The 27,218-nt window shown below is 42.2% G+C and overlaps 2 protein-coding genes across 7 annotated transcripts in view; one reads left to right on the forward strand and one right to left on the reverse strand.

Moving 5' to 3' along the window:
- Positions 1-654, reverse strand: part of LOC140185599 (uncharacterized) — a 116,442-nt gene extending 115,788 nt beyond the window's left edge. For 3 of the 4 annotated variants that reach the window (XM_072238993.1, XM_072238992.1, XM_072238990.1), the window contains exon 1: positions 422-654. The gene's annotated coding sequence lies outside the window, so the exon portion shown is untranslated. The remainder of the gene's footprint in view (positions 1-421) is intronic. The other variant, XM_072238991.1, reaches the window with a different exon arrangement.
- exosc1 (exosome component 1) lies at positions 1-26,136 on the forward strand. Of its 3 annotated transcripts, none has more exons than XM_072239000.1 (9): positions 1-203; positions 10,713-10,925; positions 11,601-11,725; positions 13,816-13,890; positions 18,477-18,565; positions 21,531-21,564; positions 22,214-22,264; positions 25,179-25,263; positions 25,781-26,136. In XM_072239000.1, the coding sequence occupies exons 2-9, from the start codon at positions 10,880-10,882 to the stop codon at positions 25,885-25,887; spliced, it is 612 nt and encodes a 203-aa protein (XP_072095101.1). In that variant the 5' UTR covers positions 1-203; positions 10,713-10,879; the 3' UTR covers positions 25,888-26,136. The 3 variants fall into 3 exon arrangements, with proteins under 3 accessions (XP_072095101.1, XP_072095102.1, XP_072095103.1); XM_072239001.1 differs by having other exon boundaries at positions 11,601-11,716; XM_072239002.1 differs by lacking the exon at positions 22,214-22,264.
- Positions 26,137-27,218: the final 1,082 nt, after the last annotated feature.

Consider the following 27,218-nt stretch of genomic DNA (forward strand, 5'->3'; position numbering starts at 1 on the left):
ACGGCCTGATGCTTCGGATCTCCACTCCGCGCACTGCCTCTCCCCTTTATATTTTTTAAAAAACTAATGGCTTACTTCACAAAACGGACGAAAAGTAAACGGTTGAAACAGGGAGCAGGGTGAGAAAAGAGCTAAAATCTAAACGGAACAGTCTTGAGAAAAAAGAGGAATATCTCCAACTGAAGAATACCGATAAACCTGAGGTAAAATATTAATTTAACCAAACGGTGATTAATAATATCGGGCGAGGAAGAGAATGTTTGTATTTTGTGATGACGGTCAGCATATTTGAGCAATTTATTTTGGGACACGGGCACTTAAGTATAAACTGTCGATGGAGAGGTGGTCGGGGGGAGAGGAGTTCTGCTCCTTTTAACCGTACCCTTCTCGATTCCCGGGAAGGAGAGTAAGTAAGGCTTACCTACACAGCGGATAACTTTGTGCCTCCAAGTGTCAAGCTCCTGTCGAAAGCCAAGCCTTTCCTTCGAACAGTGTTGACCGTGACACGGGCTGGCCATGTTCTAACGGGGTTGTGTTTGGGGTAAGAAGTGGGTTGGGGGAGGGGGTTAAACTGTTCCATAAGCATCCAACCCCTCTCCTCCTCCTCCTCCTCCACCACCACCACCACCTCTACCGTCGCCGTCGTCATCAACGACAACAACACGGTGACGGCAGCCGTAGGAAGGAGGCGGGGCGATGGGGCGACGGGTCGGACGTGCGCGCACCCATACCTGCCTGGGTGCCCGAGTGCGCAGTCTCGCTCCGAATTGGCTGATGTGGGTTTAAGGAGAGCAACTGTGCACGCCCACACGCGCGCCCTCTAGTCCCCGAGTCGGCATGACGTAAACACGCAGCGTGGGTCACCTGGATTAAAGAGGTAGGAAGTGAGGATGGGAGCAGGAGTGTGGGGTCTTGTTGGGCTGATGGTATGGCCACCAATGGTCCTCTGTTATAGAAAAGTACGGCACAGAAATAGGCCCTTTGGCTCATCCAGTTCATGCCGTACCATTTAAACTGCCTAGTTCCATCTACCGGTACCCTCTATACCTCTCCATCCATTAACTTATCTTATATATAGGCATCTGGTAGTCTCATGAAACCATGAACTTGGAAGGTTTCCAGGCCACAGGCCTGGGTAAGGTTGTATGGAAGACTGGCAGTTGCCCATGCTGCAAGTCTCCCCTCTCCACACTTCCAATGTCGCAGAGTAATTTGTGGTTAAGTGCCTTGCTCAAGGACACAACACACTGCCTCAGCTGAGGCTCGAACTAGTGACCTTAAGATCACTAGACCGACACCTTCACCACTTGGCCACGTGCAAGCTTTTGTTCAACATCAAAATTGAGCTGGTATTCACCTCTTGTATCTTGTCTCCCACTCTCATGGCCCTCTGAGTGAAGGTGTTTCCTCTCATGTTCCCCTTAAGCTTTTCACCTTTCACTCATGATCTCTAGTTGTCCCACCCAACCTCGGTGGAAAAAGTTTGCTTAAATTTACCCTGTCTATACCACTCATCATTTTGTGTACCTCTATCAAATCTCCCCTCAATTTTCTACATTCCAAGCAAAGAAATGCTAACCTATTCAATCTTTCCTTAGAACGCAGGTCCTCTAGTCCTGGCAACATACTTGTAAACTTTCTCTGTACTCTTTCAACCTTGTTTACATCTTTCCTGTAGGTAGGTGATCAATACTCCAAATTAGGCTTCACCAACATCTTGTACAATTTCAACATAACATTCCATCTCCTGTAGTCAATATGTTTGTTGATTTATGAAGGCCAATGTGCCCTCTCCTATCAGATTCCTTCCTCATCAGTGTTTTGTTTTGAAAATTCTAAAAAAAAATTGAAAGGAAATCAAAGGAGTCAGGACATAACTCGTGCATGAAAATTTTTTTTACTGTAGCAAAGTGTACACATACGACATGGTGGCATGATGACATGCCATTTATATATAACCCATAATTAAATGAACAAGCATGCTGAATCAAATGATATATTTACAATATTACTTAAAATATGACTGAAATATTAAATACTCATCAGCCCTTTACTTCTTACAACTCACTTCCACCCCCTCCCCACCCACTTTCCTCTCACCAGGTCTCACCTATCACCTCCTCCCACCTTATTCTGCCCTTTACTCCCATCCTTTCCGGTGCTGATGTAGGGCCTAAAGCATTGGTTATTTCTTCCTCTCCATAGTTGCTGCCCGACCTATGAGCTTTCTGACATTTGGCATGTGCTGCATCTGTGGTGCTATGGTTTCGTCTAGGATGATCTAGAAACTGTAGTTGGAGGTGTGCAGATACCTAAGAGGGTTACTGGACTGGGTGGAATTGTCATGTGTACTGGGATTCAGTGGAAAATCTTGTCTTGCATACTGTTCAAACAGATCAAGTGATTACATTGAGGTAGGACAAAGTAAAACAATAACAAAATGCAGAAATATGAAACAGGGACACCTCTTTTTCCCTTATTAAGGAGAGAGAGTGAGGGCCTGTGGTATGTCGAATTATCGGGTGAACGAGTAGTCTTTGGTGTACTGCAAGTCTGTGTTTTTATTGATGTTTTGCTGCACACTTGCATGCTCGGTGGGGCCTGCCAATGTTTTTTTTGCTGGTGGGGAGGGGGGATTATTTATTTGCTGCTGCTCATGCGTGGGGGGGGAGCTGGGGGGGGCTTTGGGGTTCTAACATTTAACTGTCATTCATTCTTTGGGCACTCCTCTGTTTTTGTGGATGGCTGCGATGAAAAAGAATTTTAGGATGTATATTGTATACATTTTCCTGACATTAAATGTATCTATAGAGTGTTCAAAACATTGCCTGAGGCAGCGTGTTGTGTCTTTGAGCAAGGCACTTAACCACACAGTGCTCTGCGACAACACCGGTGCCAAGCTGTATCGGCCCTACTGCCCTTCCCTTGGACAACATCGGTGGCATGGAGAGGGGAGACTTGCAGCATGGGCAACTGTCGGTCTTCCATACAACTTTGCCCAGGCCTGTGCCCTGGAAACCTTCCAAGGCGCAAATCCATGGTCTCACGAGACTAACGGATGCCTGTGAATACAGAGTACAGCTACAGAGAAAGTGTGGTGCAGGTAAACAATAAGGATCAAGATCATAAAGAAATAGATTGCAATGTCAAAAGTCCATCTTATCATACTGGTGAACCATTTAATAGTCTTATAACAGCAGGGTATATATGGTCTTTGAGCTTGGTGATACTTGCTTTCAAACTTTTATATCTTCTGCCCGATGTAAGGGAAAGAAAAGAGAATGCCCAAGGCTACAGAGTTGGGTCAAGCTGAGACTGTCAAGGGATAAGAGTTTTAAAATCAACTTGTTCCTTTAAGGACCTTCAGATTTCACATTAGTTTATTGTCATATACTAAGAAATATTTGCCTTCTTCCCGTTAACAACCATTGGGATACAGAAGCATGAAGACGGACACTCAATGATTCAAGAGCAACTTCTTCAGGTTTCTGAATGGTCCACAAACTCATGAACACTACCTTGCTCCTTTTTTAACACTATATTTTTTTTATTTTGAAATTTATGTCTTTGCACTGTAATGCTGACGCAAAACAACAAATTTCATGTCATAAGACAGTGATGATAAACCTGATTCTGATTCTGGCAAGATCATGGCTGATTGGCAATCGGTTTATTATTGTCCATGCTTTGAGATACAGTGAAAAACTTCTTTTTGAATGCCATCCAATCACATCATCACATCAGTGCATTCGGGTAGTTCAAGGAAAACAATAACAGGATGTAGAATAAAGTGATACAGTGCAGAGGAAGTGTAGTGCAGGCAGACACTAAGTTCAAGGCCATAATGAGGTAGGTGATGGGGCCACAAGTCCATTGTATTGTACTAGGGGACCGTTCAATAGCAATTGTATTGATTCTCCAGGAAATCAGCAGATTGAGCAGTATTGGAATTGGTTTATTATTGCCACATATACTCATATACAGTTAAAAACTTGTCTTGCATACTGTTCATACAGATCAAATCATTACACAGTGCTTTGAGCTAGAATAAGATAAAACAGTAATCATGCAGAATAAAGTGTAAAAGCTACCAGAAAAAGTGCAATGTAGTTAAATGATAAAGTGCAAGATCATAACAAGGTAGATGTTAAGGCAAAGAGTCCATTCAAGAGGTCTTCAAAAGTCTGATAATAGTAGGATAGAAGTTGTTCTTGTGCTTGATGGTATGTGCTTTCAGCTTCTGGAGAATGGAAGATCACCAGACTTGTAAGAAGATTTAAAAGTAATATTTAAAGATGGAGAATTTAGACTTTAAATGAGTAGAACGATTGCGATACAAGTAATGAGAGGATCTGCAGGGAGCAGCTTGCAACGAGTTGCCGAGCTCCAGCGCCATCTGTGGGCGGAAAGGAATTGTCGATGTTTTGAAACCCTGCCCTGATGTTGAGCTCGACTGCTGCCTATTTTTTTTGAAAAGGTGTCCTCAGGACCTCACTGATGACTCGTTATCACAGGTGTGTGTCTTCATGGCTAATTCTCCCCATATCCCTTATTGCTACCATCAGGGAGGGGGTACACAAGCCTGAAGCTGCACACCCAGTGTTTTAGGAACAGCTTCTTCACTCCACTATTGGATTTCTGTATGGTCCACAAATCCATGAACACTCCTCACTTTAAAAAATATTTCTTATTGTAACTTATTGTGATTTTTTAAATATGTATTTCACTATACTGTGCCACAAAATAACAAATTTCACGACGTAAGTACTATGCAAAAGTCTAACTATAAATGTCACTAAGATTTTTGCATACTAATGTATGACAATGATTTTTTTTAATCCTCGATCTGATTCCCTTTTTTACAAAAATCTGTTAATTTCTATTTTGAATGTAATTAAGGACCATACATCCTTGACTGTCTGCATAGAATTGCATTGGGTAAATGAAAGAAAAAATTTTGTCTGAGTCCTACAGTTGACTGAGACTATTCCCCCAAGTTCCAGATTCTCCAACCTGACAGTCATAGTGTCATGGAGCACTGTGGCTCAGAAACAGGCCCCTTGGCCTGTCTAGTGCATACCGAATGTTATTTTGCCTAGTCCCATCAACCCGTACCTGGGCCATAGCTCTATGTACCCTCCCATCCATGTACTTATCCAAATTTCTTTGTTGAAGTCTTTAAGCATTAACCTCCAAAGCCCTCTCAAAATCATGTACATCACAATAAGATTGCTTCTCATACCTCTTCAAATTCGAGTTTGAAGTTCATTGTCATTCAATCATACACCTTAACAAAAAAGTCGTTCCTCTGAGGCCAAGGTGCAAAACACAGTACATACAGTCTGACACAGTACATATAGTTATCATCCAGCACATACAGTCACAAAATTAGCACTAATCTGAGTGGCATGGCCTGAAAATTGGCAGCATAAAGTGCAAGCTGCATGTTTATGTAAGACAATATAATATTATTGACAGAAGCTCAAAGAGACTGTGGGAAAGATAGGAGGGGTCTTTGACAATGCGGGAGACAATGCTTAGGCGGCGATTCTGAAATATGCCCTAACGGGGGTGGGAGAGCAAGAACTTGACGTTGATGATCTTTTCAGTGAAATGTATCATTTGTATTAGCAACCAGCACATCTAAGGGTGTGCTGGGCGAAGCCTACGGGTGACGTCACACGTACTGGCACAATCATAGAATATCCGCAATGCTTAGAAGAACTACACAAAACACAAGCAACAAAACAAGCCCATTCCTCCCTCCCATCCATGCACATACACAGTTCTATAACCCCAAGACAGTCGTTTTCTTAGGTCTCCAGCCTCCAGCAGTCTCAGGTTCAGTCTTGTACACACAGTTGTTAGACCTTTGACTACCCCAGCAGACACGCAGAGATTTGCAGAACTGGGGCTCTGGCCACTGGGCTTCAATTTACAGAGATCGCAGCTCATTGCCTTTTTCAGGATCATGCTCTGCTAATACAGATTAATCTTAATCTGTCCTCTTAAATCAATATACTTGACCCAGGAATGAACTTGGATAATCTGTCCTGCCTCCAAGGCAAATATATCCTTACCATCTTACCTTCATATTTACTCTAAAACGGCCAAAATAAGTGCTTTCTGTAACCAGTATAGTGTGTGTCAGTAATGCAGCCACAAACTAAGCTCTCCAGTGGTAGAATATTCCTACAACTGCACGACGGTCATCCAGTCAATCCCACTAGTCTCCCTGGTGCTTGTCTGTATGCGTGGGCTGAATGTAGGTTGGGTGCTCATAACCTGTAAAGGACTTGTTTCATGTACTTGTGCACATGACAGTAAACTCAACTTTGACTTTGGGATTTGGCATCGACAATTTTGCCCTAAATTGTAATCTGCTGTTTGTCATTTGTTCCAAACGCAAACTTGAGAAAGGTTGTCAAACATTCTTGCTTCATGCCCTCAATGACAACTTCAGGTCACAAAAGGCCTGTATAATAATTTAAGCTGCTCAGCAGATGTATTTTGCACATGTTCACGAGTGAAGTTCATGCCCTGTGTGTCTTTGGATGTGATTTGGAGGGCAACTCTTAAGCCACTGGAAGAGACTGTTGAGGACGACCCTGGTGCTGACTTCCCATGTGGTTGACTCCAGAAGCACTGCTCTTGTTACCTCGGTGAAATTTGTCTCCCACCTTGTAGGTCATTATGACAGCATTTTTGTTCAGATGTGAAAAATGAAGTTGCAATTTTATGCAAACACGAGGAAATCTGCAGATGCTGGAATTTCAAGCAACACACATAAAAATTGCTGGTGAACGGAGCAGGCCAGGCAGCATCTATAGGAACAGGTACAGTCGACGTTTCGGGCCAAGACCCTTCGTCAGGACTAACTGAAAGAAGAGATAATAAGAGATTTGAAAGTGGAAGGGGGAGGGTGAGATCCGAAATGATAGAAGAAGACAGGAGGAGAAGGGATGGAGCCAAGAGCTGGACAGGTGATTGGCAAAAGGGATATGAGAGGATCATGGGACAGGAGGCCTAAGGAGAAAGAAAGGGGGAGGGGGGAAGCCCAGAGGATCGGCAAGGGGTATAGTGAGAGGGACAGAGGGAGAAAAAGGAGAGAGAGAGAGATAATAAATAAATAACGGATGGGGTACAAGGGGGAGGTGGGGCATTAACGGAAGTTTGAGAAGTCAACGTTCATGCCATCAGGTTGGAGGCTACCCAGACGGAATATAAGGTGTTGTTCCTCCAACCTGAGTGTGGCTTCATCTTTACAGTAGAGGAGGCCGTGGATAGACATGTCAGAATGGGAATGGGACATGGAATTAAAATGTGTGGCCACTGGGAGATCCTGCTTCTCTAGCGGACAGAGCGTAGGTGTTCAGTGAAACGGTCTCCCAGTCTGCATCGGGTCTTGCCAATATATAGAAGGCCGCACTTGGAGCACCGGACGCAGTATATCACCCCAGCCGACTCACAGGTGAAGTGTCACCTCACCTGGAAGGACTGTCTGGGGCCCTGAATGGTGGTGAGGGAGGAAATGTAAGGGCATGTGTAGCACTTGTTCCACTTATTTTATGGATTTTTCCTTCACATTTTTTGAACTTAAACTGGGAAAGCACCTACTCCAACAGTCTTGTTGATTGTCATTTGAATATGGCATTTGGCTGTTTGTCAATCTGGGGTGATGCTGAGATTAGTTTGCTGTTGACTGAAGTTCAAACTGCTCATGCCACAATTGATGAGTAATTCAAAAACTCCCATCCAGTGGGTGCTATCTGCCTCTCTGTCCTTAATGACTTCACTTCTATTCTCAGCTCTTAGGGGGTGGCCCCTTGGGTGTTTAAAGCCTTGACAATGTTAAAGGATTTATGTATGTCATGGGTGTCAATGAGATGCTGGGCCTTTTATGTCCTGTCATGTTCCTTAGATGTTAATTTTTCTTTTGTCTTCTATCTTTGACTGCTTGAGAACCAGTATTTTACTCTTTTTGCCACATTTTGCTCTCCAAGGAGCATCCCGCTATATAGGACAGATAGGAAATGATTAATAGTCACAGTCCTAGAGATACAGAGCAAAAATAACTAAAGGGGAAGTCAACAATCGTGGATGAGTTTATAATAAAATATGTAAACATGCTATAATATGTCAAATCTGATAATAATATCTTCCTTGGTTGATGGTCATTTTGAAAGTGTAAATTGCCCCTAGGCCACATTGCATATTAGTGTTAGTAGACACAACACAGAACAGTACAGGCCCTTCGGCCTACAATGTTGTGCCAACATTTTAACCTACTCCAGGAGATTCTAACCCCTCCATCCCATATAGCCCTCTATTTTTCTTTCGTCTATATGCTTTAAATCTCTTAAATGTCCCTAATATACCTTGCCCACTATTCCCATTGCTTTATTTCAAGTGGTGTGAACTCTATTGCAGCAAGCCACAGATTCCACGAGCATTTTGGGGAGTTATTCTATAATATTCCTCTTGAAGCAGTAGAATTCTATAGTAATTTCAAATTAAATTATGAAGCAAGACAATGTTTTCTTTGCTCTATTTAGTGACAACAACCTTAAAGCAACCATTTTTCCACAAATCCTGCACTAATCCATTTTATTCTCTCATTCCCATCAACTACCACCTTCTCAGATTCTACCACTAACCCACATGCCAGTGCCAATCAACCTGCTAACTCATACGTGTGTGGGATGATGGAGGATTCCGAAGCACACAGTTTCGGAGAGTTGACTGGAGCTGTGAGGGAGAGACTGTACCAGCTGCTCACTGTCCCATCCGTTGAATTCATGTCTTCTCCTCTATAAATATAACATCCCAATGAGATTGGGAATCCTAGCCCAATACTGCACAGACTGGAGGAGGGGTGTTTGGGATAACTCTGGGAACTTTGTTCATTTTGGTAATAGCAAATGCAAACAATGGGAAGGGAGCACCTCCTACTAAAACACCTGGCTGAGGTCAAGCCCATGAAGTGAGTGGGAGGAACAGGAATAAAGGTAAGACAATGAAAAGGATAAAATGGAACCAATAAAGGAGTGAGGAAAATAGGGCATGTAGGACAACAAATGAATTGGAAAAAGAGGACACAAGGAAAAAAATTAAGGTGAAGTTATTACATCTTATCAAAAACACTCAGCACCTGTGTGCTGGCTATTTAAAATGTCCCACGTTTCATTGTGCAAGTTAGTGAGGGAAAAAAATAGAATAAATGAAACGAAATTTTAAATTGTATGATATGCCGATGTAACTAGAAATAGGATGAGAAAGATTGAGTTTTAAATTGAAGAAAATTAAGAAATAAGAAAATGGTCAATGACTAAAAGAAAAGTAAGGAAAATTTATAAGAGAAGAGGCTCAATAGAGTGAATCAGGTTGGAAAATGAAGTCGAAAAGTATGGTAGAAATTGAGACGTGTGTGAGGAATATGATCAAAAAAGAGGAAAATGAAGACAATTTACAATGCGAAAGGGCAAATGGGGAATAACTGGAGAGGAAATGGTCACAATAAGCCAAATTGACGATAAAAAAAAGTTGTGCAATGATTGTGGGTGGCAAAATTATGTGAAAGGGATCCTGTAGAAATCAAATTGTGAAAAGGGTCAAATAGGAAAATGAAATGTTTAGATCAGTTAAATTTTGTTTTTTAAAAAAGCAGAAATGCAATGAGAGTTACACAAGAAAATGATAAAGAAGCAAAAATATTAATATATTAAGTGGGGTTATCAAGGTACAATGAAAAATATGTTTTGCATATCACCGTCACAACAGTGAGGAAGTTCAAGGTAAAAATAGCAAAATATGGAATAAAGTTACAGGAAAAAGTGCAGTACAGGCAGACAATAAGGTACAGGGCAGGGCAAGACAATAACAAGGTAGATTGTGAGATCAAAAGTCTATCTTATCATTCTAAGGAATCATTCAATCTTATCATTCGATGGCTGTATAACAACGGGTTGGAAGCCATCCTTGAGTCATGTTTATAATTTAATAAAGTACAACTTATGTACATCAAGATTAACAGCAGTAGTTAGAATTAAGTTGATGAAACTCAAGTCGTGATTATATAATCTACATGTGAAAGTGATTAAAAATGTAAAGGAGAAATCTTTTATTTTTTTCCAGTCCTGTCCTGCTGAAGGGTCTCGGCCCAAAATGCCGACTGTACCCTTTTCCATAGATGCTGCCTAGCCTGCTGAATTCCTCCAGCATTTTGTGTGTGTTGCTAGGATTTCCAGCATCTATAAATTTTATCTTGCTTGTAAAGGAGAAAGAACCAGTTTTGCAACCTGCTGCATGTACAATAAGTGCTGTACAAACTTGACTGCAGTGATCATAATGCTCTTTACAGCCTTGTAAATACTTTCAAGAGTTGTCTTCGGGGTATAAGGGAACATGTAAACCCGCCACCTTGAGAGCATTCTGCAAGTAGTTTTGAATAATTTTCAGAAAGCAAATGAACTAACATTTCAATGGAAAGAAATCCATTGGATGAGAGGACTTTAGATATGGGGAGAGATTGTATAGGCTGCATTAGCTTAGCCTGTAATGAAGGATGTTTTGCACTGAAAGGTGTACATACTTTTTTCCACGATTGACATGAATCTGCAAGCACTCTTAACACTTGATGTAAAACACAAAGGGTTTAATTTATATAATAGTTAAAGCTTGGAGTGTAATTTAACGATACATGTGTTGTGAAGCGCACAGAATGGGAAGAGGAATGTAAACTTCAACAGTAAAGGTTCTGGGTCAGACTCGGATCGATGGTCCGTGAGGATAGGAATCGCGTCCCGGTGCAGCCACCGTACGAACAACAGCCTCTGGCCGAGCCCCTTTTGTGCATCAGCCAATCAGGACGCGGCATCAGATGCTCCGCGAAACTGCGATGGCGCCGGTGAAGCTTTGTATCCCAGGTAATTGCGGCCCTGGGGGCGTCAGAGGATCTGGGCGGGTGGATGGCCTCAGTAGCTGGGCTTTGGGGCGGGAGAATGTGGGGGATGTTATCGGAAGGGGGGGAGAGGGTGTATGGGAGATGTTACATGTGTATGTGTGGGGATGTGGCGTGGTTGGGGGGGAAGGAGTGATCAGGGGAGAGAATGATCAAGGGAGGAGTGAGATCTAGTGCTGAGGATAGTTAAGGTGTTTTTGGATTCTTGTTGTTAGAAGATTGCATGCTTTCGGGCAGGTGGGGCTCGCCAACCAGAGTTGGCAGCTTTTCTAGAGGGAAAAATGATTTCAAAACTCTGCTGCTTTGCGGCTATGGGGAAGGTTTCGAGAGCAAACGCCAAGGAAAAATCCAGAGCTGGAGTCACTAAGGTTGGGTCCAACGTTGGCTGGCAACTCCTGTGACGCCGCTGGTGCCAAACCGTATCGGATTCTGCGGTTCCTTTGGATTCATTAGCTGCGTGGAGAGGGGAAGCTTGCTGCATGGGTAACGGCTTGCATCCCATAGCGTGCTGCCCTGGTTTGCATATCGACTGACGGCGACAATGTGGACAGCTAGGACGTAACATCCATGGTGGACCCCGACCAACGGAGGCTTTCAATTAATGTATTAACGTGTGTAATCTCGTGTTGCATGCTTACAGGAGAGAGACTGTGCAGTATAGAAGACAGCACTCCTGGGGAAGGCACCTATTCCAGACACGGATACATTTTTGCGTCTTTAGCTGGATATGTGATGAAGAGAAATGATAATGGAATGGTGGGTAAGGCAAGTTGTCATCGATGCTGGCTCCGTTTGAGTACTCACTATGTGCAGTTTGTTCCTTGCTCATCCCTGCATTTTAGCTGCAGCACCAGAGGGAAGGTCCTGTGGCAGGTGAATCTCAGGGAAAGGCATATTGTTCACCAGTGCTAGTTTAAGAGGCTTTGCTACACTTATTACTAACCAAATCAGTAATTGGTTTTGTTGTTGTCACATGTGCAGAGATACAGTGAAAAACTTTGGTTTATTTATCTTCCAGAGATCTCATTCCAAACATAATTATATTAAGGTAGCTCAAAAGGAAGGTAATACAAAATGCAGAATCTTTAAGAACTTAATTCAATTCCCCACTTGACACTTGATTCTGTCAGAAGGATATGGACTAAAACTCTTCTCAAGAAATTTGGTTGCATAATTAAAGTTTACTAGTTTTGAATGTGTTTATCAGATCAGAAACTAAATTGGGACTTTGACTGCCCTCTCATGGAGGTGGGGAATATTCCTCTTGAGTTATTTTCAAGAACAGTGCAAGAGCTTTTCCCTGGCCAATATTTCTTCCTTTCTCCATCTCCTCATCTTTACAGCAGGATCATCGTCACTGAGAAGCACATTATTTGAACACAGCATATGTTGTCTGTGTCAAATAATAACTCCACTTTAAAGTTCCTTGATTGTAAAGCACTTTAGTAATCTCTGGAGGCCATGAGAGTGTAACATAAACACCAGTTATTTGGTTTGATGCGGAGGAATAAAAGATAGAAATGTCCATTTCATGTAGGGTACAAATGAGTGAAGAAATCCTACCCCAGACTTCCTGAGTTTAAAAGTTTCCCCTGGAGTTAATACAGTGAGAGTCAGTTGTACAGAAAGTTTGCAGTTGGCATGATTAATTTTTTTTGCATTTGTTAGGGCGACACGGTAGCTCTTACAGCTCCAGCAATCCACCTGCTAAGGACCAATTCCCGCAGCTGTCTGCAAGGTGTTTGTACATTCTCCCTGTGACCATGTGGGTTTCCTCTTCGTGCTCCAGTTTTCTCCCATGTTCCAAAGGTGAATGGATTAGGGATAGTGGGTTATGGCCATGCTGTATTGGCGCTGGAAGCATGGCAACACTTGTGGGCTGCCCTCAGCACATCCTCGAATTGTGTTGGCAGTTGAAGTAAAACAATGCATTTCACAATGTTTCAGTATACATGCAACAAATAAGGATAATCTTTTTAAAAGTCTCTCTTCGTTCCACTAACTATGGGGCATAACCCAGAGCACTAGCATGGAGGTTAACCCAGGATTGCTGATCTGGAAAAATTGCAAAATCTGATTTCAGTAATGGTGATCATAAAGCTACCAGATAGACATAAAACGCCTCCAATTCCCTCATGCCACCCAGGAAAGGAAATCTGCTGTTCCTATCCATCATGTCTTCCATGCTTCTTCTGACCCAGTTTGAGCTGGACAATAAATGTAGCCTGATCATTGATGCCTATGTCCTGTGAACAAATAAGTATTCAAAATAGATCGTCCTCAACTTCACATGAGAGCACAGTGTGATCGTTCGCTGGGCAACATTCACAGCTGATGTTGCTGACTGTTGCTGCTTCCTTCATCAATGCTGCTGCTTGGCTGAGACTGAGCAGAGAGCGGCAGGTTTCATGATAAGTTGGTTGCAATTAGTAGGAAGTCGGGAGAAACTTCTATATCTGCAGTTTGGTCAGAGTGTTGAATTTGTAACAATGGAATAGTTGAAGTATTTAAAAATAAAAAAGGAAAACTGAATAAATAAATGTGTCATAGTGTAATACTGCACAAAATAGGCCTTTCGGCGCAATTTGTACATACTGACTAAGCTATCCATTTTCCAGCGTTTGACCCATATCCATCTTAAATCAGGGGTTCCCAATATTTTTTTATGCCGTGGACTGTTATCGTTAACTGAGAGGTCCATGAACCCCGGGTTGGGAATTCCTGCTCTGAATCTTCCCTATCCATGAGGGAGAAAGGATAAGATACACATATAGACACAGCTAGCTGGATACAGTCCTATAGCCTTTGTCATAATTACATACAATTTTGCACTAATTCCAATTTGGTATTTGTAGGTGCCCATTATATCAGTGGTTCGGGACTCAGAACCCCAGCTCCTACCAGAAGTTGGTGTTGTTGTAACGTGTAAGGTAAGGCTGTTTCAGATCTTCCCTTTGCAGCTTATGGCACTGCTATATTTTCCGATATTATTGTCTTTACGGAGGTTGTGACAGTATATGCACACCAACTGTGTTTACTGTTAGAAAAGGCAGTAACCAAAGGAGGTAAACAGAGGGAGAGATGGGAATTTTGTTGGTATAAGAGACTGCTGGGATCTTGAGCAAAACATAGTCTGCTGGAAGAACTCTGCAGGTTGAGCAGCATCTGTGGGAGGCAAGGATGCTGCATTTTCAGCTGAAATGTTGACAGTTGCTTTCCTCATACCAATACTGCATGACCCACAGGGTTCTTCCAGCTGAGATTTTGTTGTTGTAATTTGGTTACAATGTTTAAAAGGGTGGTAGGTATAGATTAAGTACTAATCTCAAAAGGCAATTGGATTGGTACATGACAAGGTAAAATTTGGAGGGATAAGGGAAAAACATTGAAAAGTGGTTGTTGGAAAGCCCTTTCAACGAGCAAGTTCAATGGTCCAAAAGCAAAATTCTGAACCTTGAAATGACTAGGTAAATGAAGTACTGCTAAATCAACTGGCTGTACAAGAGAAAGTCAGAATATTCATACCCAGCACCACCATGTGGAGGCAACTAATCCCATTTCAACACAAAATACTCTGCAGGTGCTGGGGTCAAAGCAACACTCACAACATGCTGGAGGAACTCAGCAGGTCAGGCAGCATCCGTGGAAATGATGAGTCGACGTTTCGGGCCGGAATCCTTCATCAGGACTGAAGAGGGAAGGGGCAGAGGCCCTATAAAGAAGGTGGGGGGAGGGTGGGAAGGAGAAGGCTGGTGGGTTCCAGGTGAAAAATCAGTAAGGGGAAAGATAAAGGGGTGGGGGAGGGGAAGCAGAGAGGTGATAGGCTGGAAAGGTGAAGAAGGAATAGGGGAAAACACAATGGGTAGTAGAAGGAGGTGGAACCATGAGGGAGGTGATAGGCAGCTGGGGGAGGGGGCAGAGTGACATAGGGATAGAGGAAGGGAGGGGGAGGGAATTACCGGAAGTTGGAGAATTCAATGTTCATACCAAGGGGCTGGAGACTACCTAGACAGTATATGAGGTGTTGCTCCTCCAGCCTGAGATTAGCCTCATCATGGCGATAGAGGAGGCCATGTATGGACATATCCAAATGGGAATGGGAAGCAGAGTTGAAGTGGGTGACTACCGGGAGATCCTGTCTGTTGTGGCGGACGGAGCGGAGGTGCTCGACGAAGCGGTCCTCCAATCTGCGTCAGGTTTCACTGATGTAGAGGAGGCCGCACCGGATGCAATAGATGACCCCAACAGACTCAGAAGTGAAGTATTGCCTCACTTGGAAGGACTGTTTGGGGCCCTGAATGGTGGCAAGAGAGGAGGTGTAGGGACAGGTGTAGCACTTACGCTTACAGGGATAAGTGCCGGGTGGGAAATCCGTGGGGAAGGACCAATCCCTGCGGAAAGCGGAGAGGGGTGGAGAGGGAAAGATGTGCTTAGTGGTGGGGTCCTGTTGCAAGTGGCGGAAGTTGCGGAGGATAATGTGCTCGATCTGGAGGCTGGTGGGGTGGTAGGTGAGGACAAGGGGAACTCTGTCCCTGTTGTGGTGGCCCATTTCAAAATGCCCACTTTGAAGGTTTAAGTCACTCTGCTTAATCTCTCCATATTGGACAAGTTAGGAAATACAGTGGATTCTAGTTAATTGGGCTGTCGGTCAAACAGGGCAGCCGTTTATTTGGGACAACTCTTTCTAAAAAAAAAACCCCAAAAAACTAATTGAGAAAATAGCCAGATTCCCTTCGTTTATTTGGAACGCTACGCCACTTAATTGGGACAGGAGATTGTTGCTGAATGGTGTAGTGTCTCTAACAGCCCCACAAGTTCATTCGACTGAATGCTAGAATATGTTAGAGACATAGAAAACTTACAGCACAATACAGGCCCTTTGGCGTTGATCATGTGGGTACTCAGAGGCTTTCTCCCAGGGCTCAAATGGCTAGCACGAGAGGGCATAGTTTTAAGTTGCTTTGAAGTAGGTACAGAGCAGATGTCGGGGTAAGTTTTTTTTATACAGAGAGTGGTGAGTGCATGGAATGGGCTGCTGGCAACGGTGGTGCAGGCAGATATGATAGGGTCTTTTAAGAGACTCCTGGATAGGTACATGGAGCTCAGAAAAATAGAGGGCTATGAGTAACCCTAGGTAATTTCTAAGGTGAGGACATGTTTGACACAGCTTTGTGGGCCGAAGGGCCTGTATTGTGCTGTAGGTTTTCTATGTTTCTAACATATTCTAATTAACATCAGTCGAATGACTTGTGTGGCCGTTAGACACTACACTGTGCTTAGAGCAAACAGTTTTTAAAGCATCAGCGCCATGTATTTGTGTTCAAAAAGCAGTGAGCTTTTCTCTGATAGTTGGTGAGAAATGAGCAATAAGACAATTCAGAACTGGTTTGCTCACCGTGATTTCAAGCATTAGGGATTAGTGATGCCAGAAAAAGCTGGGAGTGTAATTGAAATTATTTCACTCCTTCAACAAGTTAGGAACCACAGAAAATTTGAAGATATGAACAGTTACCTTGAATGTTACAAAGAAAATGAAGATTTGAAGCATGCGATTGTTGAAAGCATTGTATGAAGATAGTCCATTATCTGCACTAGGATTTTGCACTGATTTTGTATATTTACAGTCAATCAAAAGAACAGCAGCGTACACTGAATGAATTCCTCCATTGACAAGTATTAATACAGTTTTGTAATATTTATGTAATATTGGTATCATTCTAATTTGTTCTGTATTTCATTCAATTACACAATTCACTACTCAATTAAATAGTAGTCTGTCTTTTTTATACCTTTTTAACTATTTCCATGAAACTTCACTTGATTGGGGCAGCTGCTTAATTGGGCCAAAATGTATTGGTCCTGATGTGTCCCAATTAACCAGAATCCACTCTATCCATTGCAAGTATACTGTCTTGAGGTGGGAGGAACCAGGCTAGTTTACAATATTCCAGTACCCTTTTAATTTCTCAAATTCTCTTGCAATAAAGACTAACCTCCTGTTTGCTCCCTAATTACTTGCTGAACTTGTTAACATTCAAGAATTAATTTCTCTTCAAGTTGCACAGTGTCCTAACTTGGAGACAGATCACTGCATCTGTGTTGTCCCTGGGTCAGAATTTTATGAGTCACGAATTGATTGTTTTGTGACCACCATCTACTGGAGTCCAGAGGATTGAACATTAAATTCTGGCATTGCCAATGGGACTAATACCTCTTAGAAAATTACCTGTCATAAAATTAATTACCAGCCTATTATTTATGTGCTACTAACTGGACAGAGGCTGCCTCAGAACCACCTGTGTTATCTGCAATCTAGAACCTTAAACATGATGGCTAGTTTTCCATACACTGGATATATCTCAGATATGAAATTTTATACCAAGGCAGCCCCGCTTTGGAAGTATTGAATTTTACCTGCCTCCCTCCCCCCTCATACACTTTCTTTTCACGCACCAATCTTTCTAGTTATCTGATCCTTTGTATTTTACTAAATTGCAGGAGTACGCTATGAGAGCTATGTCTGTGTTTTAACTCATTCCAGTGTATTCTTGTGCCTCTTTGTACAATTATAACAATGTAAACCATTGTACCTTTCTGCCTAATGTGTTTCTCTCACCCCCTTTTAAACATTACTGTTTCTTTTGCCTCAATTATTCCCTGTGGTAGTAAGATCCACCTTATGGCTGCTCTTCAGGTGACTAAACTTATCCTGAGTTACTTAATTGGTGATTATTGCATATATTTCTTCTTCACAAATAGACAACAGTGGTTCATTCATCAAATCCTTGTGCCATTTTAGAAACATTCAAAGGGTCAAGAGAAAGAAGACCTGTTGATCTTTACTGATTGGGCATAACCTTGCAGCCCTGATGGCATCCATTTGAATTGTTCTTTCCATTCTCTCCAATGCTTGAAAATATGACCAAACGAATTTCACTGTTCAACATATTTTCTGCACTTATGAACACAAGAGATTGTGCAGATACTAGAAATCTTGTGAGCAAAACACGCAAAGTGCGAGAGGAACTCAGCAGGTCAGGCAGCATCTATGCAGCAGAATGAACAGTTATTTATTTCAGGCTGAGATACCCTGAAGAAGGATATTTCTAAAATGGCACAAGGATTTGATGGATGAAGACCAAAATATCGTCTGTTCATTTTCCTCCATAGATGCTGCCTCTTTATTTTTCAACATTCACTGCTGGAACATTGAAGAAATAGACCACCTCAGAGGTCTCTGAAAACAAGGAAGCATCTCTGGCTGGTCTAGTGTCAACATGATAAGATGGGGTGCTCCTACTTGTACATGAGACCTGTGACTGTGCTCTGAGGCCAACTCACAGGCTTGCTTTGTGCCCTTCACGGTTGAAATTCTTTAAATTGGGTGGACACATCCCTCTGAAAAGTATAAACCTTAGTATTTCATGCATTGCTGTTATAATCAATAAACCACTGTAAGACTTAGCCAAGCGTTCCCATTATAAATACTAATGTTTTTTTTTGCTTTTGTTGTCAGGTAACCAGTATTAACCCACGATTTGCTAAAGTTCACATTTTATACGTACGATCTACTCCGTTGAAAGGGGCTTTTAAAGGAACCATCAGGTAATGTTAAAGAGTCATTTGACTCTGTTGTATTAAACAAGAGGTTCTGAAGATGCTGGAAATCTTGAGCAACACACACATAAAGGTACTCAACAAGTGGAGGGAAGGGTCTCAGCTGAAATTAAGTTTATGCTGCCTGACTTACTGAGTTCCTCTAGAATTGTGTGTGTGTGGCTGTGTTGTATACCTACTCTAGTAGGGTTGAAATCATTTGTCTATAAATTTGCTTTACATTTCCTCTTAGACTATTCACATGTCTGATTCCACGCTTTGTACACTAAGCCTGCTGATTGTCCACGTTTCTCCTTTTGATCTCTTTCATACTCTAGTTGAAGTAAGCTGCTCAGTTCCCAGAGACACCGCACTTGTAATTCAGTAGCAAACGCACAGCTCTCCACTCTCCCCAGCATTCATTCAACTCCATAAGGCTTGTGTTTGGTCTGAAAGACAGTTCTAGTCCTGGGAAGATGTAGATATATAATTGCAGAGTTGTGCACTGTTTTGCATGTATTCCAGCACCCACTTGTTTCCGGTAGTCTGTGACCTCTTCCTATTTCTTCACACTGTGTCGTGAAGAAATTAAACAATGGTGCCATGAGAATTACTCTCGGTTGGGGGTGGAAGTCGGTCAAGTTTTATCCAGGCGCACTTGCTCCAGGTCACTGGCTTTCCCCACTGGTAGGCATCAGATAAGATCGTGTAAGATTATGAAGATCAAAGAGACAATAGTTGATGGCATCTGGAACACAAAAAGAACTCAGCAGGTCAGTCAGCATCTATAGATACAAAAGGTGTGAGTCAATGTTTCAGGTCAGGACCCCATACCAGGATCATGATCTGATACAGGGTCTTGACTTAAAAAGTCAGCTTATACCTTTTGCATCAGAGACTGGTATTGGTTTATTATGACCGCATATACCAAGATACAGTGGCACTGCAGTAGCGTAGCTGTTAGCATGACACTGTTACAGCTCAGGGTGTTGCAGTTCAGAATTCAGTTCTGGTGTCCTCTGTAAGACATTTGTACATCCCTCCTGCAAGCATTGGGGTTTCCTCCGGGTGCTCTGGTTTCCTCCCAACTGTCCAAAGGTGTACCAGTTAGTAGGTTAATTGGTCATTGTAAATTATCCTATGACTGTTTTAGGGTTAAATAGGTGGCATGCTAACAGTGCAGCTCATTGGGCCAGAGGGCCCTGTTCTAAAGAGCTTGTCTTGCATACTGCTCACAAAGATAAAAACATGACACAGTGCATAGAGCTAAAATAAGATAAAATAATAAGACCATAAGATGAAGGAGCAGAAGTAGGCCATTTTATCATGAGCTGATCCATTTTCTCCTATTTAGTCCCACTCCCCTGCCTTCTCACCATAACCTTTGATGCCCTGGCTACTCAGATACCTATCAGTCTCTGCCTTAAATACACCCAATGACTTGGCCTCCACTGCTGCCCGTGGCAACAAATTCCATAGATTCATCACCCTCTGACTAAAAGAATTTCTTCGCATTTCTGTTCAGAAAGGGCGCCCTTCAATCCTTAAGTCATGCCCTCTCGTATTAGACTCCCCCATCATGGGAAACAACTTTGCCACATCCACTCTGTCCATGCCTTTTAACATTCGAAATGTTTCTATGAGGTCCTCCCTCATTCTTCTAAACTCCAAGGAATACAGTCCAAGAGCGGACAAATGTTCCTCATATGTTAACCCTCTCATTCCTGGAATCATTCTAGTGAATCTTCTCTGTACCCTCTCCAACGTCAGCACATCAGAATAACTGCAGAATAAAGTGTAAAAACTAACGGAAGAGTGCATTGCAGGTAAACAGTAAAGTGCAAGATCATAACAGAGCAAGACTCCATGTTATCATGCAATAGGTCCATTCAAGGGTGTGACAACAGTGGGATGGAAGCTGTCCTTGAGCCTGATGTTACATGCTTTTATGTTTTTATATCATGCCCAATGAAAGAGGGGAAAAGAGAGAATGTCCAGGATGGGTGAGGTCGTGATTTTGCTGTCTGCTTTACTGAGGCAGCAAGTAGTATAGACAGAGTCCATGGAGAGGACGGTCGTTTCTCTAACATGCTGAACTGTGCCCACAACTCTACAGTTTCTTGCGGTCACTTGTGGAGCAACTGCTATATTGAGCCATTATGCATTCAGACAGAATGCTCTCTATGGTACATCAATAAAATTTGGTAAGATTCTAACCTGCTGTGTTATTCCAGTCCTCAGTTTTTTAATGTCAGGTTAGGCTGTGTCATTGCTACCAGGGTGCAAAACCTTTTCTAGTGCTTGCTTGACTTGGGCAGATGTTTCAAAGGTGTGGAGCTGGATTCCTGAAGAGAACAAGCTAATTGAACAGAGACAAAACTGTAGGGCTGTGCTGATGACCCACTTAGTCCATTTAAAAGTATTCACAATATTCCCTAAATACAGTATTCAATCAAGGCTATGTTGCAACCTTCCTTTGGCCTTGGAAGTTCCCTTACACCAGCATTTTCTTGGACATTTACTTTTGGCAGAATTATAAGAATTACATCAAAAGATAAATACCAGAAATTCAAATTCAGGGCAACATCTGGGAATGTGTACTCAGTCAGGTATTGTAATGTGGTGACATGGTAGTAATTAGCATAATCGCTTTTATAGTGCCAGCGATCACTGATAGGGATTCTATCCCCACCACTGTACGTAAGGAGTTTGTACGTTCTGCCTGTGACCGTGTACATTTCCTCCAGATGCTCTGATTTCCTCCTGCATTCCAAAGACATGGGTTAGAGTTAGTAAATTGTGGGTGTGTTTTCTTGGTCATTGGCTGGATGTGTGGCAACAGTTGCAAGCTGCTCAGCATATTCCTAGGATGATGTTTATTGACACAGAGCAACACATTTTACTGAATGTTTTGACGTACATGTGACAAATAAAGCTAATCTTTATCATCTCTCTTTAATGTTATTTATCACAGGCGAGAAGACATACGAGCAACAGAAAAGGACAAGGTATGCACCTTCCTTCAGTTCTTAAGTCTTTTTTTATCTTAGAGAGAATGGTAACAAACCCAACCCAACCCGATTATATTTGTGTCCAATTAATTTACTAAACCGTACGTCTTTGGAATGTTCTGGACAATGTTTATCAACAACTAGTATCACTGGAGAACAGATTTATTTGTCATTTATCTCATTTAACTGTTGTGAATTCTGTGACAAATAAATTATCTGGCATATTTTCCAAAACTAACACCATTTACCATTTACTCACTTAAGGCATTCCCAAGTGTCTACCCCTGTGTGTAAGGAGTTTGTGTTTTTCCCTGTGATCATGTGTGTTTCCTTGGGATGTTCTAGTTTCCTTCCGCATTCTAAAGACGTATGGTTAAAGCTAGTGAGTTGTTAGCACGCTATGTTGATGCCGGAAGCATGGCGATACTCATGGGCTGTCTGCAGCCCAATCCTTGGACTGCGTAGGTCGTTGGTGAAAACTATGCCTTTCACTCTTAAGTTTTGATGTGCATGTGACCAATAAAGTTAATCTCTATCTTTTAAGTGCTTATGTATCAGCAAGTTACTTTATCTTCTGTGAATAACAATAGGGTATCCTGATGATCTTAAACGTATTACTGAAAGATTTTCTGCTCCTTTCATGCAGATCGAGGTCTACAAATGTTTCAGGCCTGGCGATATTGTTTTAGCAAAAGTGGTATCCTTTACAATTAAAATCCGATTAGAAACCCGTATTTTTCAGCCTTAACTATACCGGAGGACTTTGACCCCTACAGATCCCTCTAGTGAGAGGTTCCAAAGACATTCCACTCTGAGAGACAAAATTCTTCTCCATCTCAGTCTTAAATAGGCACCTCCTTATTCCCTGACCATGCCCTCTGGTTCTGAACTCTCCCAGGTAAGCAAGCTCCTTCAAATTTTACCTTGTTAGGACCTTTAACTATCTTGCACTTCAATAAGATTGCTTGTTATTTTTCAAACTCCAACAAGTAGAATCCTTTTTATCTTTTTCTCGTAGGACAGTCCCTTGAGTCCTGATATCATCTTTAGTATGGGAATCAAGGTTGTTTACAGTACTCTTAATGTGGTCTTACTAGTCCTACTGAAGTTACAGAAAGGCTTTCCTACTTTTATACTCTGACCCCTTTGAAACTGGACATGAAGTTCCAATATCCTTCCCCAACGTTCTGCACATTAGCTGAAGTTTTGCTGCGGTTCTACAGTGCTATGTTGCCATTGTAACTGACAGCTGAGTGATGTAACAACCCTAAGGCAATATTTAATGAAGATTAATTTTCCACTGACTTGGCTGATGTTCCTTCTTCATCCAATGGCTCTTACCAGCTAGCTGTTCCTCTGGTTTGCAGTGTGAAAACAGAGTTGTCAAGCTTTGCTTCAGCCATGTTCTTGCAATACAAAGGGTTGCACATGCTCAGTGTATGTTCAAGGTCTGCTGCTGCCATAACCCATCCATTTCAAAGTTCAATGTGGTGTGCATTCAGAGATGCTCTTCCAGACATCACTGCTGTAACATGGTTATTTTGAGTTACTGTTGCTTTCCTGTCAGCTTGAACCAGTCTGGCCATTCTCCTCTGACCCTTCTCATTAACAAGGCATTTTTTGACCACAGAACTGCTGCTCACTGGACTTTTTGTTTTACACACTATTCTCTGTAAACACTAGAGACTGGTGCATGTGAAAATCTCAGATCATCAGTTTCTGAGATAAACCATCCCATATGACACCAAAAATTATTCCACATTCCCAAAATCACTCGGGTCACTTTTCTTCTGCATCCTGATGTTTAGTCTGAACAACACTGAACCTCTTGACCATGTCTGCATGCTTTTATGCATTGAATTGCTGCCACATGATTGGCTGATGAGATATTTGCATTAATGAACATGTACAGATGTACCTTATAAAGTGGCCACAGAATGTATAAAGTGATTGTGAACTAAAAAGGGACAGATTATATTGTTTTGTATCAAGTGCAATGTCTCCATTTAGAGAGTTCCAGGAAGTTCTTCATTCCCCACTGGTGAGCATGTTGAGTTGGGCACTAAGACATCCAGCACTGAACTCAGAAATAGAGACAAGAGTTCCCTTTTCGACTCAGTGACTTTTTCCTCAGGCACCCTGGCTCTAAGTCACTCACTTTCCCCACTGGTAGGCATCAAATAAGATGGTGCCAATTATGAAGACTAAAGGGACTGTAGAAGCTGGAACCTGGAACAAAAAAGAGAACTCAGCAGGTCAGTCATCATCTGTGGATGAAAAAAGTGTGAATCAATGTTTCAGGTCAAGACCACATACCAGGATACAGGGCTTTGACTTAAGGAGTCTAGCTTGTACCTTTTCATCCACAGATTGGTATTGGTTTGGCTTATTGTTGTCACATGTACCAAAAGACAGTGAAAAGCTTGTCTAGCATACTGTTCATATTCATCAAACCATTTCCCAGTGCATTGACATTAAAGTTGCTGGTGAGCGCCGCAGGCCAGGCAGCATCTATCGGAAGAGGTACAGTCGACGTTTCGGGCCGAGACCCTTAGTCAGGTGTGTTGCTTGAAATTCCGGCATCTGCAGATCTCCTCGTGTTTGTGTCCCAGTGCATTGAGATAGAATAAGGTAAAACAACCACCGCAACTTATCCAGGTGCAGCGGCTCCAGATTTCCACTCACCATTCACTAACACTCCCTAGTCCGTGTCAGAAAGGACACACGTGGCTTGGGTTCCCACTTCCGTGCACAGGCAACAACATGTGGAAGGTCCAGCTCTGTTGTGATGGCCCTGCTGTTGAGCACCTCACCAACGCCTGTTGTTAACACAAGAGAAAACATTTGCTCTGTCGTGACAACATTTAAATTGATTAGTGGGAGACAAGCTGTGCAGGAATCTGATGAGGGACAGGAGTTCCATAAACATATTCATTTTCATCCCCCCTCTCCCCCTCACACAAGGATTGAAATCAGCGAATGTGTTATTCACTGACTCATGGCTCTGAGGAGGAGCTGGCCCCCTTAATTTGGTACAACTGACTGTGGATTGTTATGTTGCTGTGGATCTGCAGTCACACAGAGCCCACATGAATTGAGACAGCAGATTCCTGTGTAAGAGGACAGTGGTAAACCAGATGGGCTTTTACAACAGTCCAGTAGATGTTAAATTTAGAAATACAGCCCATCGAGCCAGCACTACCACTTTACACCCATGTGACTATTTACCCTACCAAATTGTATGTCTTTAGAACATGGGAGGAAACCGTAGCACCCAGAGGAAACCCACATGGTAACAGGTAGAATGCAAAAACAGACAGCAGCAGGAATTGAGCCCAATCGCCAGCACTGTAACAGTGTTAGGGTACCGTGCTGTTCCAGTAGTTCTCCCTATAATTGACGATAGCTTTTTACTGGAGAATCATTTTATTAGTTGGAGTTAAATTCTTCGGCTTCTCTGTGTCGTTGGATATTAACATGTCTCCAGATGGTAGGTCCAGTACCATAAGCACTACTATACCCTGCAACTTGATCATCTGATAACTAAACTGATAATCATCTGATAACTAAACTGTCAGATTTCCTATTTTGTCCTTAACATCTACTCCCAGATCTCCCTAGGTGACGCTCAGTCCAACTACCTGCTGACGACAGCAGAAAATGAGCTGGGAGTGGTCGTCGCACACAGCGAAGCAGGTGAGGATATCCTGGTGCTTTCTCACCTTCTGTACTTCCAGTGCGAGTCCTACAAACCTCATTACAGGCCAAGTTTGACAGGCAGGGCTGTGGTTTAATCGTGAACTGAAAATTATGCTTAATTAGACTGTGCTTTGAGGATGAGAGGTAACTTGATAGATGTGTATGTGATGAGAGGCATAGATAGAATAAACAGAGAGACTTTTTCGCGAGGCAGCAGTGACTAAAACCAAAGGGGATAATTTTAAGGTAATTGAAAGAAAGTATAGGGGGATGTCAGGTTTTTTTTCACACAGTGTGTGGTGGGTACATGGAACACTCTGCCAGTGGTGATGGTAGAGGTAGATACATTAGGAACATTTACAAGACTTCACTAGATGCATGAATGAGAACAAAATGGACGATTGAATGGAAAAATGAAATAGCCTCTGATCCGATAAATGGAACAAAAGAGATTGAATGAGTTAGTTTACATTCCTGTTCCCATATTTTACAATAATATATTTCCTTTCCTTAGGTGCACAGATGGTCCCCATCAGCTGGTGTGAGATGCAGTGCCCCAAATCACATGGGAAAGAGTTCCGTAAAGTGGCTCGAGTGCAGCCCGAATTCCTGCACACCTGAGACCAGAGACCAGACACCAACGTCACACTTTATTGCAGAGGAGTTTTCTAATGACTGCAATTTGTATTCAGATGGCTTCAAAGGACGGATGATTCCTGGAGCCCAATGTAAAACTGCAGAACTTAGCCCAGCTGGAAAATGATGCCAGGACACATACCATCTTCTACTATATGGCATCTTCTCAGGGTACTGAGTAAAGTTACAAATCTTCTACTTTTTAAACATTAAATAAATTAATATTTTTCTTTACGACAGATCTTTAACTTTTCCAAATGTGTCATGTGCAAGTTACCTTTCACTGTCTACCTCTTACCGTATTTTGGCAAAGTTTTTGTCAGTGTCAATGAGAGAGAATAAAGCCAAGGCACATACTTGGACAGATCTTCACCACACTTGTATCTTGCACCACATTTGCTTGTCATGAACCTGATCAGGAGAAATATGGGAATCGAAGCTTTACCTCCCTTGCTGTTGACTGTAAAACATTTCAGGATATTTTGTGAATACAGTATCAAGCTGGGGAATTGCTTGGGAGCTTTAAACTTTTCATCTGTTTTCCTTCAGACCTAATCCAAAATACATGTGCAGATGATCACAAATTCCATAACCTACAAACTCACTTTCAAGGACTCTACAACTCATGTTCTCGGTATTATTTATTTATGTATGCACATATTTGTCTTTTATAAATTGGTTGTCTATCACTCTTTGTTTTTGTTTAGTTTTCATAAAATGTATTTCTTTTTTTTTAAAGGCATGCAAGAAAATGAATCTCAAGGTCGTAACCTATGCTTACTTTGATAATAAATTTACTTTGAATTTGATGAGAGAGCAGAGCTTCTAATGAGCAAGCCATTAATAGATTCATTGTGTGCATTTGACAGGTTCAGTTGCCTAGTATATTAAATTGGTAAATGGGTTTCTTATTGTCATATGTACTGAGGTACAGTGAACATCTTGTCTTGCATACTCTTCATACAAATCAAACTATTGCAACAGCTGAGAAGTGGCAGATGGAGTTCAACCCAGATAAGTGCGAGGTGGTTCATTTTGGAGGTAAAATATGATGACAGAGTATAGTATTAATGGTAAGACACTTGGCAGTGTGGAGGATCAGAGGGATCTTAGGGTCCGAGTCCATAGGACACTCAAAGCTGCTATGCAGGTTGACTCTGTGGTTAAGAAGTCATACAGGGCATTGGCCTTCATCAATGATGGGATTGAGTTTAGGAGCCAAGAGGTGATGTTTCAGCTATATAGGACCCTGGTCAGACCCCACTTGGAGTACTGTGCTCAGTTCTGGTCGCTTCACTACAGGAAGCATGTGGAAA

The sequence above is a fragment of the Mobula birostris genome, chromosome 21 (genome assembly GCF_030028105.1).
Source record: "Mobula birostris isolate sMobBir1 chromosome 21, sMobBir1.hap1, whole genome shotgun sequence".
NCBI classification, from domain to species: domain Eukaryota; kingdom Metazoa; phylum Chordata; class Chondrichthyes; order Myliobatiformes; family Myliobatidae; genus Mobula; species Mobula birostris.

What these genes read in the sequence shown, in the direction of transcription:
- exosc1 (XM_072239000.1), top strand. Translation starts at nt 10,880, where the DNA reads ATGCTCCGCGAAACTGCGATGGCGCCGGTGAAGCTTTGTATCCCAG. An exon ending in ATATTGTTTTAGCAAAAGTG is followed by an intron (nt 22,265 to 25,178) that starts GTATCCTTTACA and finishes ATCTACTCCCAG; the next exon opens with ATCTCCCTAGGTGACGCTCA. An exon ending in CGTCGCACACAGCGAAGCAG is followed by an intron (nt 25,264 to 25,780) that starts GTGAGGATATCC and finishes TCCTTTCCTTAG; the next exon opens with GTGCACAGATGGTCCCCATC.